The sequence below is a fragment of the Papaver somniferum genome, chromosome 1 (genome assembly GCF_003573695.1).
Source record: "Papaver somniferum cultivar HN1 chromosome 1, ASM357369v1, whole genome shotgun sequence".
Lineage (NCBI taxonomy): Eukaryota > Viridiplantae > Streptophyta > Magnoliopsida > Ranunculales > Papaveraceae > Papaver > Papaver somniferum.
In genome coordinates, this window is record NC_039358.1 from 164,041,732 (window position 1) to 164,057,936 (window position 16,205).

Here is a 16,205-nt window from a genome sequence, read left to right on the forward strand (position 1 = left end):
TGCTGTGACCTGCTACTACTCTTGTCTGTTGTCTTTGGATTCTGAAATTTGTTTTCTATTTCTTTTGCGAAGAAAAAGTTCTGTTTTAGGATTTTTTTTTTCTTTTAGTTGTACTCCAAATATCTAATCTGAGGATCTAATACGAATCTAAGAACAATAATTTTTTCTCAAAAGTTTTTCTTTTGGGGCCTTCGAAGTTTCTTCTTGGGGTTAAAATATGGATGGTCAGTTTTGCAATAAAGTAATATGGAGGTGGAGTTGGAGATGGAGTTGAACCATTCTTCTGATTCTCCAAAGGTTACTTTGTATTTTACCGAAAATGCTTTGTACCCCCGCGGCCCTCCCCCAGCCCTCCCCCACACTCACATCACAATTGTAAAGGCCCCCTGCTAGCTCCAGCGGCCCGCAAAAGAAAAAATCTATGGTGGAGATCAAGCCAGCTAGTGGGGGAAGAAGGTTGGGGGAGATAGGCGGGGGGGTCTGTAGCAGCGTCGGTATTTTACAGCTCTACTACAGAAAATTCCCAGGAAGTCAAATCTGATCAACAGCCAGCAAGTGGCAATAGCTTATGTTGAGCAGTTTCAATCCCAGTGTTTGAAACTGAATAAGACGTGCATTTTGGAATCAGTGTATTTAGGGCCATTTTCAAACTGTTGCTCTCATAACAACATACTTGGGAAAATTTTGTACAGTTATATCAACATATTTCTTGAAGAAGGTTGACCTTTTTCTTTCTTTTCTACTACATATGTTGAGGGACACGGATTCTTTTAGTTATAATGTAGACATGCCAGTTCTGGTGTTTCGCCCTATGCTTATTACATATTAATCGCTAAATGACACGGATAAGTATGGTAAATGTTAGCAAGACGGAAGCCCTTCTCAGCAAATAAGCACATAGGATTATGGTAGTCACAGAAAACAGGCTCTAGCTGTACTGGAGAGCTCACAGAACCTCTCCCTTATTTTAGAGTTGGTCCGGGAGTCAAAGCTTCGGCATTCATAGTTTCAGATGGCAGAAGATTTGACTTGTGCAATTTCCTAGAGTACAGCTAGAAATATTACAAAAAAATGGGATCAAGCGTGTTCGTCATAGAGTATATACTAATTATAAACCATTCTTGTCGCATGTAACTTGGCATCTTTGTTTGAAATACAAGGCATGACTCAGGCTCCTCATGGCAAAGCTTTGGACATCCAGGTTTGCTCATGCACCTCGTAGCTATATTATTACTATGACTCTATGAGAGTGAAGTCTACTTCGCCATCATCATAGAGCTATTGGAGGTATTTCACCCAATCCATGGGATCTTTCATTAATTACAAAATAGAAAAAAGAACAAACTTTTGCATTATTTAATTCCGAAACAGCAACTTTCATGAACACCTGGTTAGTTGCACCAGTACAACTTAGCTGACACCTCTTATAAGTTGTGTCGTCATTGCATGAGAGGATCTGGGAAAACATTTCCCTTCGTCCATTCCATAAACATACTGCCCATCCTTATCAATCGTTAGCAACTCACTCAAGCATTGCAAATTAAAAACCGACAGTCCAATACTACAAGAAAATGAAGAAAAATGAGACCGTATATGATATTATAACTAATAATTATACGGTGATTATACAACGAGATGTCAAGAAAGAAACTCATTAAAAATATTTTTTTTCTGTCGACGAGTGGTGTTAAGAGATTTATTTTTAATCAATACGTGTATTAGAGATACTGCTACTAGTAATAATACAGTTGCATGTATGTATGCGTGACAGTAGTTTAGTCGCTAGCCGACGGTTGAGGTATGTATATTTAAAAACATATTTTTGTAATATTATACCAAACTTAGAAAGATAATGTGGTGGTGGTATTGTTATGTCTCACATTATAGACTTGGGTTCAAAACTCAACCCATGCATTTGACTAGGTATATTATACATATATATCTATATTATTATTTTAAAAAATTCGGGAGAGCGGGGTCTTGGGGTCTTGGGAGGTCTGGTGATTCAGAAACTGATTTTTTTGCAGGTTTGACTCTTGATTTCTAAAACGTTTTTTGAAATTAATATTCCCTAATTAATTCTATTATTTTTTGTAATTATATTGTTACCGTTTTATGATTGTTTTGGAGGAATTTCAGTAGGCAGTTATTGCAAAATTTATTTTCATTAAAAGCGTATTAATTTCCTATGAGTTATAAAAAAGAACAGTTTCTGGAGAAGATGAACAACATTAGTTTTTCATCTATTTTGTATTCTGAGCAAGTGTTAGAAAGAGTAAGAGTTGGTTCGATTTCTCAAGGTGCAGAGAAATCGAACAAAGAGAGTATCAACTGTTTTATCCCATAGGTTTTTGACAATTTTTGACTGCTAGCACAATCAAAGAGGCAGAGTCGCGAAATAGCTTAAAGATAGCGACCTAGTCCGCGGCTCAGTTGTTTGAGATTCCATTTCATTATTTGTTCACTGTTTCCAACAATTTTAAGGTATTTGATTTTGCTATGGAGGTTGAAAAGAAGCGCGTTGATGATACCAACAAGCCATTCAAATTTGAAGGGCTGCATTTCAGAAGATGGAAGCTGAAGATGTTCTTTTACCTCAAACTCATGAAACTGCATATGATTGTGTCGAGTGTTCATCCTGGAACCCTGGAACCTGCTGCTGATAAGACTGTTGTTGTTGCTGCTGATGCTGATGATGGTGCTGCTGCTACTGATCCACCTCCTACTGGTGGTGCCAAAGACGTTGTTTCTCAAACTCCTGAGGAGAAACATAAGGCCATTGACAAATGGGTCGATGATGACTTTGATTGCAAAAACTACATTCTTAACGCATTATCTGATGATTTATATGAGTATTATTCAACTTTTGAAACTGCTAAAGATGTGTGGGATGCATTACAGAAAAAATATGATACCGAGGAAGCTGGCTCAAAGAAGTATGTTGTGAGCCGATATTTGAGATACCAAATGGTGGATGATAGGTCAGTTGTTGCATAGGCTCATGAACTTCAAAAAATTTACCACGAAATTATGACCGAAGGTAAGAAAACTGATGAAAAATTTCAAGTTTTTGTAATGATTGACAAGTTACCACCTAGCTGGAAAGATTTTCGTAATACTTTGCGTCACAAGACTAAAGAATTTTCTCTTGAAAGTTTGATTGTTAAGCTCAGGGTTGAGGAAGAAGCTCGGAAACAAGATAAAAAGGAAGAGATTCTCATTGTTTCTAACAATAAGACTCATCCTAGTTTGAAACCTAAGAAGAAGGACCTGAAACCTAACCCGAACCAAAATAAAGGAGAAAGGCTTAATCAAAACAAGAACCAACACCCATCAAGAAATGAACAGAATTCCAATTCTGAGTTTCTTTGTTATACTTGTAATAAACCAAACCACATGGCTAGGAATTGCAGGTTTAACAAGGAAAAGAATAACGCACAAGCTAATGCTGTGGGTGACGTTATAATTTCCATGGTCTCTGATCCAGAGTTCTACATGGTTGGTGGATCTGATGGGTGGTGGATAGACAGTGGTGCTTCGCGTCATTGTTGTTTTGATAGGTCCATGTTTAAGACTTATGTTGAAACCAAGGATAAGAAAGTGTTGTCGGGAGACTCTCACAACACTATGGTGAAAGGTTCTGGTACGGTAGAGTTGAAGTTTACTTTTGGGAAGACACTCATGCTGAAAGATGTCCTTCACACTCCAGAAATGAGAAAGAACCTTGTTTCCGGCTATCTTCTCAACAAGGCTGGGTTGTATCAAATTATTGGGTCTGATATTTACACTATAACTAAGAATAAGAGTTTTGTAGGAAAAGGTTATGCTACTGATGGAATGTTTAAGCTTAATGTTGATGTTATGAATAAAATTGAATCTTCTGCTTATATGGTTTGCAATTTTAATGTTTGGCATGGTAGGCTTTGTCATGTGGGTAAAAAGTTAGTAAATAACATGAGCAAGTTAGGTGTCGTCCCTGAATTTTCTGAAAATGAATTTGAAAAATGTGAATAATGCAGTCAAGCAAAAATAACCAAAACTTCACATAAGTCTGTTGTAAGAGAATCCAAACCACTAGACTTAATACATTCTAATTTGTGTGAATATGAAGGTATCCTAACTAGAAATGGAAAAAGGTATATCATGACGTTCATTGATCACTGTTCTAATTATACTTATGTTTATTTGTTGAGTCATAAGAATGAAGCTATTGAAAAGTTTAAGATCTTTATTGCTGAAATTGAAAATCAATTTGGTAGAAAAATTAAGAGGTTTCGTAGTGATAGAGGCACTGAATATGATTATGCTCCCTTTACTGAAATTTATCAAACTAATGGCATAATACATGAAAGAACTGCTCCATATAATCCTCAAATGAATGGGAAAGCTGAAAGAAAGAATCGTACTCTTACTGAATTGACTGTTGCTTGTTTGCTTAGTTCTGCTGCTGCTTCTCATTGGTGGGGTGAATGTTTGTTGACTGTTTGCCATGTTTTGAATCGCATTCTCAATAATAAAACAAAAATATCTCCTTATGAAATCTGGAGAGGTAGAAAACCTAATGTCTCTTATTTTAGAGTTTGGGGTTGTTTAGCTTTTGTTAGAAAACCTGATCCTAAAAGACATAAGCTAGAAAGTAGAGCTTATGAATGTGTTTTTTTTTTGGTTATGCTCAAAACAGTAAAGCTTATAGATTCTTTGATATTAATAATAAGGTTATTATTGAATCTATTGATGTTGATTTCTTTGAAGGGAGATTTCCTTTTAAATCTAGAAATAGTGAGGGTAATAGTGGGGGTTCAATACCAAGTACTTTACCTAGTTCTGATTCTGAACCTAGATTAGAAGAACCTGGAAGTGAAGAAACTAGGATCGCTGAATTTGAACCTAGATGCAGTAAAAGAGCTAAGACTGAGACAAAAGATAAAAATCCCGATTTTGAATTTTACGCTATAGAGGAAGAACCTTCTAATTTACAAGAGGCGTTTAGTTCTGCAGAGTCTAGTTTCTGGCAAGAAGTTGTAGATAATGAATGGGATTCTCACATGTCTAATGGAACTTGGCGTATAGTATATTTACCTCCTGGTTGTAAGCCTATAGGTTGTAAACGGGTTTTGAAAAGGAAACTCAAACCTGATGGAACAGTAGATAAGCACAAGGCTAGACTGGTTGCTAAAGGATTTAGACAACGAGAAAACATAGACTTTTTTGATACTTATTCTCCTGTTACTAGATTAACATCTATACATATTTTGATTGCTGTTGCTGCTGCTCATAATCTTGTTATTCACCAAATGGATGTTAAAACTTCCTTTTTGAATGGTGAACTAGAAAAGGAAATTTACATGGAACAACCTGAAGGTTTTGTAATTCCTGGACAAGAACAGAAAGTATGTAAGCTAGAGAAATATCTTTATGGTTTGGAACAAGCTCATAAACAATTGCATGAGAAATTTGATAATTTAATGATTTCAAATAATTTCAGAATAAATGAGGGTGACAAATGCATCTATTATAAATCTGAGAATGATGTGTGTGTGATTGTTTGCTTGTATGTGGATGATTTGCTGATATTTGGTTCCAATTTATCTGTTGTCAATGAAACTAAAAGCATGCTTAGTTCGAATTTTGACATGAAAGATTTGGGTGAAGCTAGTGTAATCTTTGGAATCAAAATAACTAGAACTGATACTGGTATTTCTTTAGATCAATCTCATTACATTGAAAAAATTCTGAGGAAGTATGAATGTTTTGATTGTAAACCTGTTTGTACTCCGTTTGATCCTAATGTGAAATTGTTTAAGAATACTGGAGAAAGTGTTAGACAATCTGAATATGCTAGTATAATTGGCAGTTTGCGTTATGCAACTGATTGTACTATACCAGACATTGCCTATGCAGTGGGAGTTTTGTGCAGGTTTACCAGTAATCCTAGTTTGGAACACTGGGATGCTATTGAGAGGGTTATGCGGTATCTGAAAAGAACCACAAACCTATGATTACAGTATAAGAGGAATCCCGCAGTTCTTAAAGGATTTAGCGATGCTAATTGGAACACTCTATCAGATGATTCCAAAGCTACCAGTGGATATGTTTTACTATTGCTGGGGGCGTTGTATCTTGGAGATCAAAGAAACAGACAATTATAGCCCAATATACGATGGAGGCTGGATTGATGGCACTAGCAGCAGCTAGTGAAAAGGCAGGATGGCTGAAGAGTCTGTTGTCAGACATTCCAGTATGGGAAAAACCGATACCATCCACTTTGATCCACTGTGATAGTACCGCGGCTATCGGAGTAGTAGAGAATTGTTATAATAACAATAAGAATCGACAGATACGTTGAAAGCACGACACAGTTAGAGAATTTCTCACAACTGGTGTTGTTAGAGTAGATCATGTAAGATCTGAAGGTAACTTAGTTGATCCTTTGACGAAAGGACTAGCAAGAGAAAAGGTATGGAATACCTCTAAAAGCATGAGACTTTTGCCCGTTAGAAGTTGAGTCATTTGTAATGTTTACCCAACCTAGAAATAGGTTCAAAGGGACTAGACGAAGTTATAAATGATATGATAGAGTCATGCATTCCCATAGCACGATATCCTGAAGTGGGAAACAAGTTGATTTATTTAACTCTTAATGATGTCTATAGCTCTTAAGTTAGAGTGGGATACACATGAGTATTCTTGATAGACTCACCTATAAGAATGTGAAGGTGTGGCCGCCTTCTATGAGAAATTGGGCATTTCTCTAGATCATTTGTTAAAAAGGGATAAGCACATGGCCTTAATGTGCGAACTTAAGGATGTTACTCTAGATATAGTTGTGTGTGTTAAATAATCTAATATTAGTTAGAGTTCAAGACGCAAGTCACTCTAGTCACCTGGTACTTAGAAAGTTTAACACTATGCAGAGGTTCAAGTCGAAGACACCTTTGCAGATGCACAACTATACAACACTTGCTCAATGTTTTGAAATATAAGTGGGAGATTGTTGAGGTATGTATATTTAAAAACATATTTTAGTAATATTATACCAAACTTAGAGAGATAGTGTGGTGGTATTGTTTTGGGCTCCCACACTATAGACTTGGGTTCAAGTCTCACCCCATGCATTTGACTAGGTATATTATATATATCTATATTATTATTTTAAAAAATCCGGGAGAGCGGGGCCTTGGGGCCTTGGGAGGTCTGGTGATTCAGAAACTGATTTTTTGCAGGTTTGACTCTTGATTTCTAAAACGTTTTTTGAAATTAATATTCCCAAATTAATTCTAGTATTTTTGGTAATTATATTGTTATCGTTTTATGACTGTTTTGGAGGAATTACAGTGGGCAGTTATTGAAAAATTTATTTTTATTAAAAGCGTATTGATTTCCTATGAGTTATAAAAAAGAACAGTTTCTGGAGAAGATGAATAACATTAGTTTTTCATCTATTTTGTATTCTGAGCAAGTGTTAGAAAGAGTAAGAGTTGGTTCGATTTCTCAAGGTGCAGAGAAATCGAACAAAGAGAGTATCAACTGTTTTATCCCATAGGTTTTCGACAATTTTTGACTGCTAGCACAATCAAAGAGGCGGAGTCGCGAAATGCCTTAAAGATAGCGACCTAGTCTGCGACTCAGCTGTTTGAGATTCCATTTCATTATTTGTTCATTGTTTCCAACAATTTTAAGGTATTTGATTTTGCTATGGAGGTTGAAAAAAAGCGCGTTGATGATACCAACAAGCCATTCAAATTTGAAGGGCTGCATTTCAGAAGATGGAAGCTGAAGATGTTCTTTTATCTCAAACTCATGAAGCTGCATATGATTGTGTCGAGTGTTCATCCTGGAACCCTGGAACCTGTTGCTGATAAGACCGTTGCTGCTGATAAGACTGCTGTTGTTGCTGTTGATGCTGATGATGGTGCTGTTGCTACTGATCCACCTCCTACCGGTGGTGCCAAAGACGTTGTTTCTCAAAATCCTGAGGAGAAACATAAGGCCAATGACAAATGGGTCGATTATGACTTTGATTGCAAAAACTACATTCTTAACGCATTATCTGATGATTTATATGAGTATTATTCAACTTTTGAAACTGCTAAAGATGTGTAGGATGCATTACAGAAAAAATATGACACTGAGGAAGCTGGCTCAAAGAAGTATGTTGTGAGCCGGTATTTGAGATACCAAATGGTGGATGATAGGTCAGTTGTTGCAAAGTCTCATGAACTTCAAAAAATTTACCACGAAATTATGACCGAAGGTATGAAAACTGATGAACAATTTCAAGTTTCTGTAATGATTGACAAGTTACCACCTAGCTGGAAAGATTTTCGTAATACTTTTCGTCACAAGACTAAAGAATTTTCTCTTGAAAGTTTGATTGTGATGCTCAGGGTTGAGGAAGAAGCTCGGAAACAAGATAAGAAGGAGGAGATTCTCATTGTTTCTAACAATAAGACTCATCCTAGTTTGAAACCTAAGAAGAAAGACCTGAAACCTAACCCGAACCAAAAGAAAGGAGGAAGGCCTAATCAAAACAAGAACCAACACCCATCAAGAAATGGACAGAATTCCAATTATGAGTTTCTTTGTTATACCTGTAATAAACCAAACCACATGGCTAGGAATTGCAGGTTTAACAAGGAAAAGAATAACGCACAAGCTAATGCTGTGGGTGACGTTATAATTGCCATGGTCTCTGATATAGAGTTCTACATGGTTGGTGGATCTGATGGGTGGTGGATAGACAGTGGTGCTTCGCGTCATTGTTATTTTGATAGGTCCATGTTTAAGACTTATGCTGAAACCAAGGATAAGAAAGTGTTGTTGGGAGACTCTCACAGCACTATGGTGAAAGGTTCTGGTACTGTAGAGTTGAAGTTTACTTTTGGGAAGACACTCATGCTGAAATATGTCCTTCACACTACAGAAATGTGAAAGAACCTTGTTTCCGTCTATTGAGAGGGTTATGCGGTATCTGAAAAGAACCACAAACCTAGGATTACACTATAAGAGGAATCCCGCAGTCCTTAAAGGATTTAGCGATGCTAATTGGAACACTCTATCAGATGATTCGAAGGCTACCAGTGGATATGTTTTACTATTGTTGGGGGCGTTGTATCTTGGAGATCAAAGAAACAGACAATTATAGCCCAATCTACGATGAAGGCTGAATTGATGGCACTGGAGGCAACTAGTGAAGAAGCAGGATGGCTGAAGAGTATGTTGTCAGACATTCCAGTATGGGAAAAACCGATACCAGCCACTTTGATCCACTGCGATAGTACCACGGCTATCGGAGTAGTAGAGAATTGTTATAATAACAATAAGAATCGACAGATACGTCGAAAGCACGACACAGTTAGAGAATTTCTCACAACTGGTGTTGTTAGAGTAGATCATGTAAGATCTGAAGGAAACTTAGTTGATCCTTTGACGAAAGGACTAGCAAGAGAAAAGGTATGGAATACCTCTAAAAGCATGGGACTTTTACCCGTTAGAAGTTGAGTCATTTGTAATGTTTACCCAACCTAGAAATAGGTTCAAAGGGACTAGACAAAGTTATAAATGATATGATAGAGTCATGCATTCGCATAACATGATATCCTGAAGTGGGAAACAGGTTGAGTTATTTAACTCTTAATGATGTCTATAGCTCTTAAGTTAGAGTGGGATACACAGGAGTATTCTTGATAGACTCACCTATACGAATGTGAAGGTGTGGCCGCCTTCACATTCGTTAAAAAGGGATAAGCACATGGCCTTAATGTGTGAACTTAAGGACGTTACTCTAGATATAGTTGTGTGTGCTAAATAATCTAATATTAGTTAGAGTTTAAGACGCAAGTCACTCTAGTCACCTGGTACTCAGAAAGTTTAACACTATGCAGAGGTTCAAGTCGAAAGGCACCTTTGCAGATGCACAACTATACAACACTTGCTCAATGTTTTGAAGTATAAGTGGGGGATTGTTGAGGTATGTATATTTAAAAACATATTTTTGTAATTTTATACCAAACTTAGAGAGATAGTGTGGAGGTATTGTTTTGGGCTCCCACACTATAGACTTGGGTTCAAGTCTCACCCCATGCATTTGACTAGGTATATTATAAATATATATCTATATTTTAAAAAATCCGGGAGAGTGTGGCCTTGGGAGGTCTGGTGATTCAGAAACTGATTTTTTTACAGGTTTGACTCTTGATTTCTAAAACGTTTTTTGAAATTAATATTCCCTAATTAATTCTATTATTTTTGGTTATTATATTGTTACCGTTTTATGACTGTTTTAGAGGAATTTCAGTGGGCAGTTATTGCAAAATTTATTTTCATTAAAAGGATATTGATTTCCTATGAGTTGTAAAAAAGAACAGTTTCCGGAGAAGATGAAAAACATTAGTTTTTCATCTATTTTGTATTCTGAGCAGGTGTTAGAAAGAGTAAGAGTTGGTTCGATTTCTCAAGGTGCAGAGAAATCGAACAAAGAGAGTATCAACTGTTTTATCCCATAGGTTTTCGACGATTTTTGACTGCTAGCACAATCAAAGAGGAAGAGTCGCGAAATAACTTAAAGATAACGACCTAGTCCGCGACTCAGCTGTTTGAGATTCCATTTCATTATTTCATTATTTGTCCACTGTTTCCAACACCGACTACTGGGTATATAAGAGAATGAATAAAAGCTGAATATAGAAAAGAAAGACGTTCTTTGGAAGGAAAACTCATTCCTCTACTCTACGGCACCCCATGTTAGAGAGATTTCTAGGACTAGAATGTGAATGTGAATACAAGAATAATCCTGAGACGAATAAAAACGAAGAAAAATATAGTTTACTAAGAGCAACTGTAGTGGACGACTAAACCCAAATTTTTAGTTGAGTGGGCTAGCGTAGTGGGACGGACCATCGATCAAAATTTGATCAAAGAGTAAAACCCAGACCAAAGTTGGTCGGCGATCAAGACCAAACCCAAATATAGTCGGACGTTTATATAATGTCCGCCTACACTACGGGCGTTAATATAATCTCCGCCTTTCATCGGGCGTTGGTATACATAACGCCTCTCTTTAGGCGTTCATATAATGTACGCCTCAAGTTTGCAAGTTTTCAAATCTTTCTTTGGGGCGTTATCTTTATCAACTCCCCACTTCTTTTTCTTTTCTTTTTTGAATCTCTCCGCACAAACTCAGGCGGGATCTTTACAAACGCCCCATTTTAGGCGTTATCTTTATCAACGCCTGATTCCAGGCGTAAGCTTTATCAACGCGCGACCAAATTTACTCTTTCCCCACTGCGTCACACGACGGACTAAACCCAAATTTGATCTTTTTTTTAGTCTTTGTTCTTTGGTTATACTCGCACCACTGTCGACGCTCTGAGATTAACAAACACCCTTGGAAAATATTAAACTGAACAGCTTAATTCCAATTTGATGGCAAAACAGAACCTTGGGTTTACCTTGAAGACAAACACATAATGCTCACTTAAGAGTGATGTAAAACAAACAATAATACTGTTTTGAGTTTTGACCCAATTAAATATCAAACTTCAAAGATGGCTAGGTATTTGGTAACTCCACATTATGAGTAGATAATAGTTAAGAGTTGGTGTTGATCTCAGAGTCTTGAAAGTCTATTATAACATACCAATAATAACATACCAATTCTGAATTAGTAATAAGTTAACCAATCAGAAGTTTCTTCGTAACAAAACCACAAGGATTATGAACAGAGACTCACAATTAGTAAATGTAAGACTGTAATCTTAAATCTATCTTCTTGGAATGCAAAGTTTTTGCTGACATTAAATAATGTCCACACGCCACCCAAAAATAAATAATACTTGTTCTAAAACCATATTAAGGTCCATGAGCCTGACTAATTTGGAAAACGGCTTACAAAGTTAGGATTGCCCAAGGCATATACTTCACGTATTCAGGGAATCCACGTCCCCTGAGACAATTCTCAACAGCCTAAACTTCGTGCCGCAACATTATATGGTGAACAGCATAAAAGAATTTACATCTGTGTCTAAATTTGAAGGTTGAACCCCTAAATGATCAATATAACCCTCTGGTTGTAGCACCTCTTCTGTCTCTTATCACTTACAAGTACAAATAATAACTAAAAGAAATACTTCATTTTCCAATAGAATTACAATTTAGAACGTCATGAATTTCAGAAACTGTAAATCCAGTATAGTACAGTAAATAACTCGATACTAGTCTACATTACGAGCACACATTTCTTAGCGTCCGAAGTGGGAAATGAAAATTACATCAGCTACTTTAATGTATGAAGCCTGCTGCATTTTCATCATGGGTTTCATGCATAATGATTCCACTTCGTTTAAGGCATCCAGCATCCTCTTAATGAGTCGAGACCAGGTTGTACAAGTAATAATAGGGAAAATGGTTAGCCCTGACTTGTGTCAAGAGCTTCATCAAAATGGCTACATATGCAACCTGATGTACTAACTACGAATTTAACATAGGCATGAGTTTTGTGAAACACGGAATATATCGCACATCATTGAAAATAAAAAGATTGGAAATTGTACATTGCCTGCTAAGGTCTAAACAGAGTCGAAAGATTAGCTTGACAGCCTGCAAGAACCTCAGAACTCGCTTCCAATTCTCGTGATACTGATTGAAAACTTTATTTACGCATTCAAATGTAGAGAACTAAATATTGAATGTGAGTTACAAAGCTGAATGGATTCCCCTGAACATTTTACTACTTTGTTCCAGATGCATTTAATCCGCCTGAAGTCAAAGTGTCTAGAACCATATGTGATGGTAGATCTTCTATTGAAATTAACCTAGCCCCACCCAAAAACCGAAATTGGTAGAGAAATGAGCAATCTTTATGATCCTCCAAAGCTCCAACACCAACTTACCACTCTGCAAGAAACCAGGTCCTGAAGCAATCTGAATAATAACAAAGGTTTAAAAAGGTAGTCCTTTGAAGATATGAGCTAGCAATGGTTGGCTTGAGTAGCAGTAACAGTAAACTAAACAAATGCAGTAAGATGAATTGACAAGTCATATCAAAAGAAACAATACAGACATGATTATCACGTGGATGCCATATAGAGAAGCACAACTGGGTGCAGCTTATGGGTTTGGCAATAGCCAAGTTATTAGAAGCTCTAACCTGGCTGAATTTGCGAATATCGACCTAAAATATTGGATACTATAGCAACAGAACAGTACACATTAACTTCGTATAGAAAATCACCCATTTTACCACCAAATACATAAGATTGGTGATCTGACACTCCACATGAGTTAATACTTACTGATTTCCAGATATGGGGTTGCCTCTCCCTCTTTTCAAATCATCCCATCCTCTTACCCATGGCTGCCCAGGTGTTGCTCGTGTCCCAGGTTGCCCATGACCTACTCACGAAGAGCAGAGAATGCCTACCAAATTACCAATATACACACTTAATGAAATCCAGACCTCTGCATATTAAGGAGAACCAATAACTGTAAATAAGGAACACATACTCACTGAATTATTATTCACAGCCTCGGGTGGTTGTTCCTGGTTAGTGAGCCACTTCCACAGGTCTGGGTTCTCCTGAAAAATAAAAGAGAAATAAAAAATGAAATTGAGAAAACAAAGAGAACAAGTGAAGCTAAAAAAAGATTGGAAGCAAGAATTCGAAAACTTTATATTCGACTCTAGTATAATACAAGAGCATGTGTGCGTTATTGATGAAAGCAGAGACGAAGGAAAATCAAAATTGCAGCAAGTAATGGCAGATAACACCGATTAAAGAAGATTCATCGAATGATGACACCTAACCATCTCCTTGCGCACTCTTTAGATGTTTAAAGCATTTTAGTAAAGGCTGTGAGATAAACTCAGTGAGATTTGATTCCCTAACATAACTGTATATTCAAATTGTTTTTAAGACACTAACAAAGCTAGTAAGAATTTCATAAAGGAAATCACTCTATCAGCAATCAAGAACTAATATGTCTTAAGAAAATACTCATTTTTATAATCTAATAAATTCCGCAGCAAAGAAAAGTGGAATCGAAAGGATTTATATTTATCTTTTGACACAAGTGAATGGGTCATTATGTTAAGTTGAACTAATGTCCACAAAATCGGAGAAGTACAGGCAGTTTTAAGCTTGCTTGGTGACTCTTGCATAAAGAAATCAGACCTTCAAACTGAAAAGTGAAAGGTCTGACATCTGAAACACAACTAACTCTGAGCAAAAACAACAACCAAACCTAGCTGTTACTTAATAATTACAAGATTGATTAGTAGGTATATATACCACGTCAAGAACATGAAAAAGTGATTTGATACCAGATTCATCCATTGAGAAGATATTTTCCTCAACCCACTTTCCCAATGCCAAGTCCAACTCTAAGAAACCCCTTTGCATGCTTCGGTACAACCATCTAGAAAAACAAACAAATTTCAGTGAAAGGTAACACATAGATGATAATCTCTACTTCAAACCCAACAGAGAAATAAAAATAGCAACCTGTTAATAGTGCGCCTTTTGTTTTCTTCGTTGGAAAGATCAGTAACGCCACCAAACGACTGAAGATTCATGGAGAAGTGAGAAACTGCACCAAGACGAGACCTAACAGAAAAATGGTTTATAGCTGTTAAATCTGAATAAAGATGAGGGGAGAAAAATAACACAACAACAAGAACTCCTAAAATTTGGACCTGACACAAGACTGAGACTGAAGAAGGGTGTCCACCATCAAACCCCTAGTGGAGGTCGTCGTCCTCTTATTGGGCATTGCCATTGTATTACGGGTTTGTCTGAGCGTAACAAGCACAGTTCTCATCGGCGCCACTAATAAACTGGTAAGGTAGAGCGTTCAATTAGTGAAAACCCCAAAATGTAATCGCAAAACAAATACTCAGAATCAGCTTAAGTAATGGTAAAACCCCAATTCCAAGTCCCATTAGCCGCAGGCACTGCAATGGACGGATATCTTTATCAGAAATAATCAATTATTAACAATTGAATCAGATGGAAAAAAACATCACGATCAAACAGATTATCTTATACATCGTACATATAGTAGCGCGAATCTAACCCATCAAACCAACTCAATAAAATCTCAATGCTGTTCACTTTGAATAATGAAATTTTTTAAACGATTTCAATCACACATCAGCAAGAATCACCCACCATAGATACTCGGTATGTGAGGGTAAAGTACCCGATCACGTGTAAGCATACAAGAGGGGATTGTAAGATAAGACGATAAGAAAGATACACTGCATAAGGACCCAAAAGGTGATTACACCCGAAACAATTCGCCTCATGAAGGACGCGTGTAAAGTATAATCAAATCACACTTACGATCAAATTCAGAAGGAGAACAATGCATTTAATGAGGACACAGAAGAGATGCGATACATCACGTAGATGCAAATACATCGTGTTAGATGCTCGGATGAAGAACGATCAAAGGTGTTACTCTATGAAGAAGTCGCACAACATATCCCGAATGGGAATAATAAAGGACCAGTCCATGTAAAGGGAGATGGACATGTTTTTGGAGAGATCTTTCTAATGAGAGTTAAAGGTAGAACTTAGAGCTTGAGTAAGAAAGAGTGAAGTAAACAGAGATACTTGTAATCTTGAGAAAAAGGGTAAGACCTTGAGAAATACTAATAAAGATGATAATTTCCCACCGTAAATGTAGGTCTTCATGGCCGAACCACATTATGTAATTTATGTGTTCTTGTTTACTTTCATATTCTTTATACCTTATGCTTACGTTATGTCTTGTTTGATCATGTTTTGTTAGTCGTTGGATTTACATGGGTGTAATATGCAGAAAATATGTTATCACATTCCGGCGTTAGAAACACGGAGGTATAAAGATTTTTTCTACCTCCCTTAAAAAGTTTTTCAAAACTTTAAGAAAACTTGTTTTTTTCATTGATCTCTCTGAACTTAACAAGTCGATCTCGGACACAGCAATATCTATAAGATTTCACGTCTTGAAAGTCTCTAAGAACAATATCCTCGATGAATTATAGATTTAAGAACAATATCACTTCTTCTTACGATTTAAACCGTCTTAAGTGGAACTCATGACTTAAAAACTGCACAAGACATATGGGTTATCGTTCTAAACTCTCATTTCAACCATTGAAACATCCTTGGAAGACGATAATGGTTGTCTCACGCAAACCATTAGCTTCAAGTAATTTTCAA

The 16,205-nt window shown here is 36.7% G+C and overlaps 1 protein-coding gene across 2 annotated transcripts; it reads right to left on the reverse strand.

Annotated features, from left to right (window-relative positions):
• Window positions 1–12,523: 12,523 nt before the first annotated feature.
• On the reverse strand, window positions 12,524–15,147 carry LOC113306491 (succinate dehydrogenase assembly factor 2, mitochondrial-like). 2 transcript variants are annotated; one of them, XM_026555421.1, is made up of 7 exons: window positions 15,052–15,147; window positions 14,693–14,950; window positions 14,502–14,603; window positions 14,289–14,415; window positions 13,508–13,576; window positions 13,293–13,416; window positions 12,524–12,921 (listed from the first exon to the last, which is right to left on the reverse strand). In XM_026555421.1, exons 2-6 carry the CDS (start codon window positions 14,815–14,817, stop codon window positions 13,393–13,395), a joined length of 447 nt encoding a protein of 148 aa, XP_026411206.1. In that variant the 5' UTR covers window positions 14,818–14,950; window positions 15,052–15,147; the 3' UTR covers window positions 12,524–12,921; window positions 13,293–13,392. The 2 variants fall into 2 exon arrangements, with proteins under 2 accessions (XP_026411206.1, XP_026411209.1); XM_026555424.1 differs by having other exon boundaries at window positions 13,504–13,576.
• Window positions 15,148–16,205: the final 1,058 nt, after the last annotated feature.

Excerpts from the sequence above, each read along its gene's own strand:
- LOC113306491 (XM_026555421.1), bottom strand. The coding sequence starts at position 14,817 with ATGAGAACTGTGCTTGTTACGCTCAGACAAACCCGTAATACAATGGCA. Across the intron at positions 13,577-14,288 it reads TTTTTCATGTTCTTGACGTG|GAGAACCCAGACCTGTGGAA; the intron begins GTATATATACCT and ends TTTATTTTTCAG. Across the intron at positions 13,417-13,507 it reads AGGCTGTGAATAATAATTCA|GCATTCTCTGCTCTTCGTGA; the intron begins GTGAGTATGTGT and ends GTAATTTGGTAG.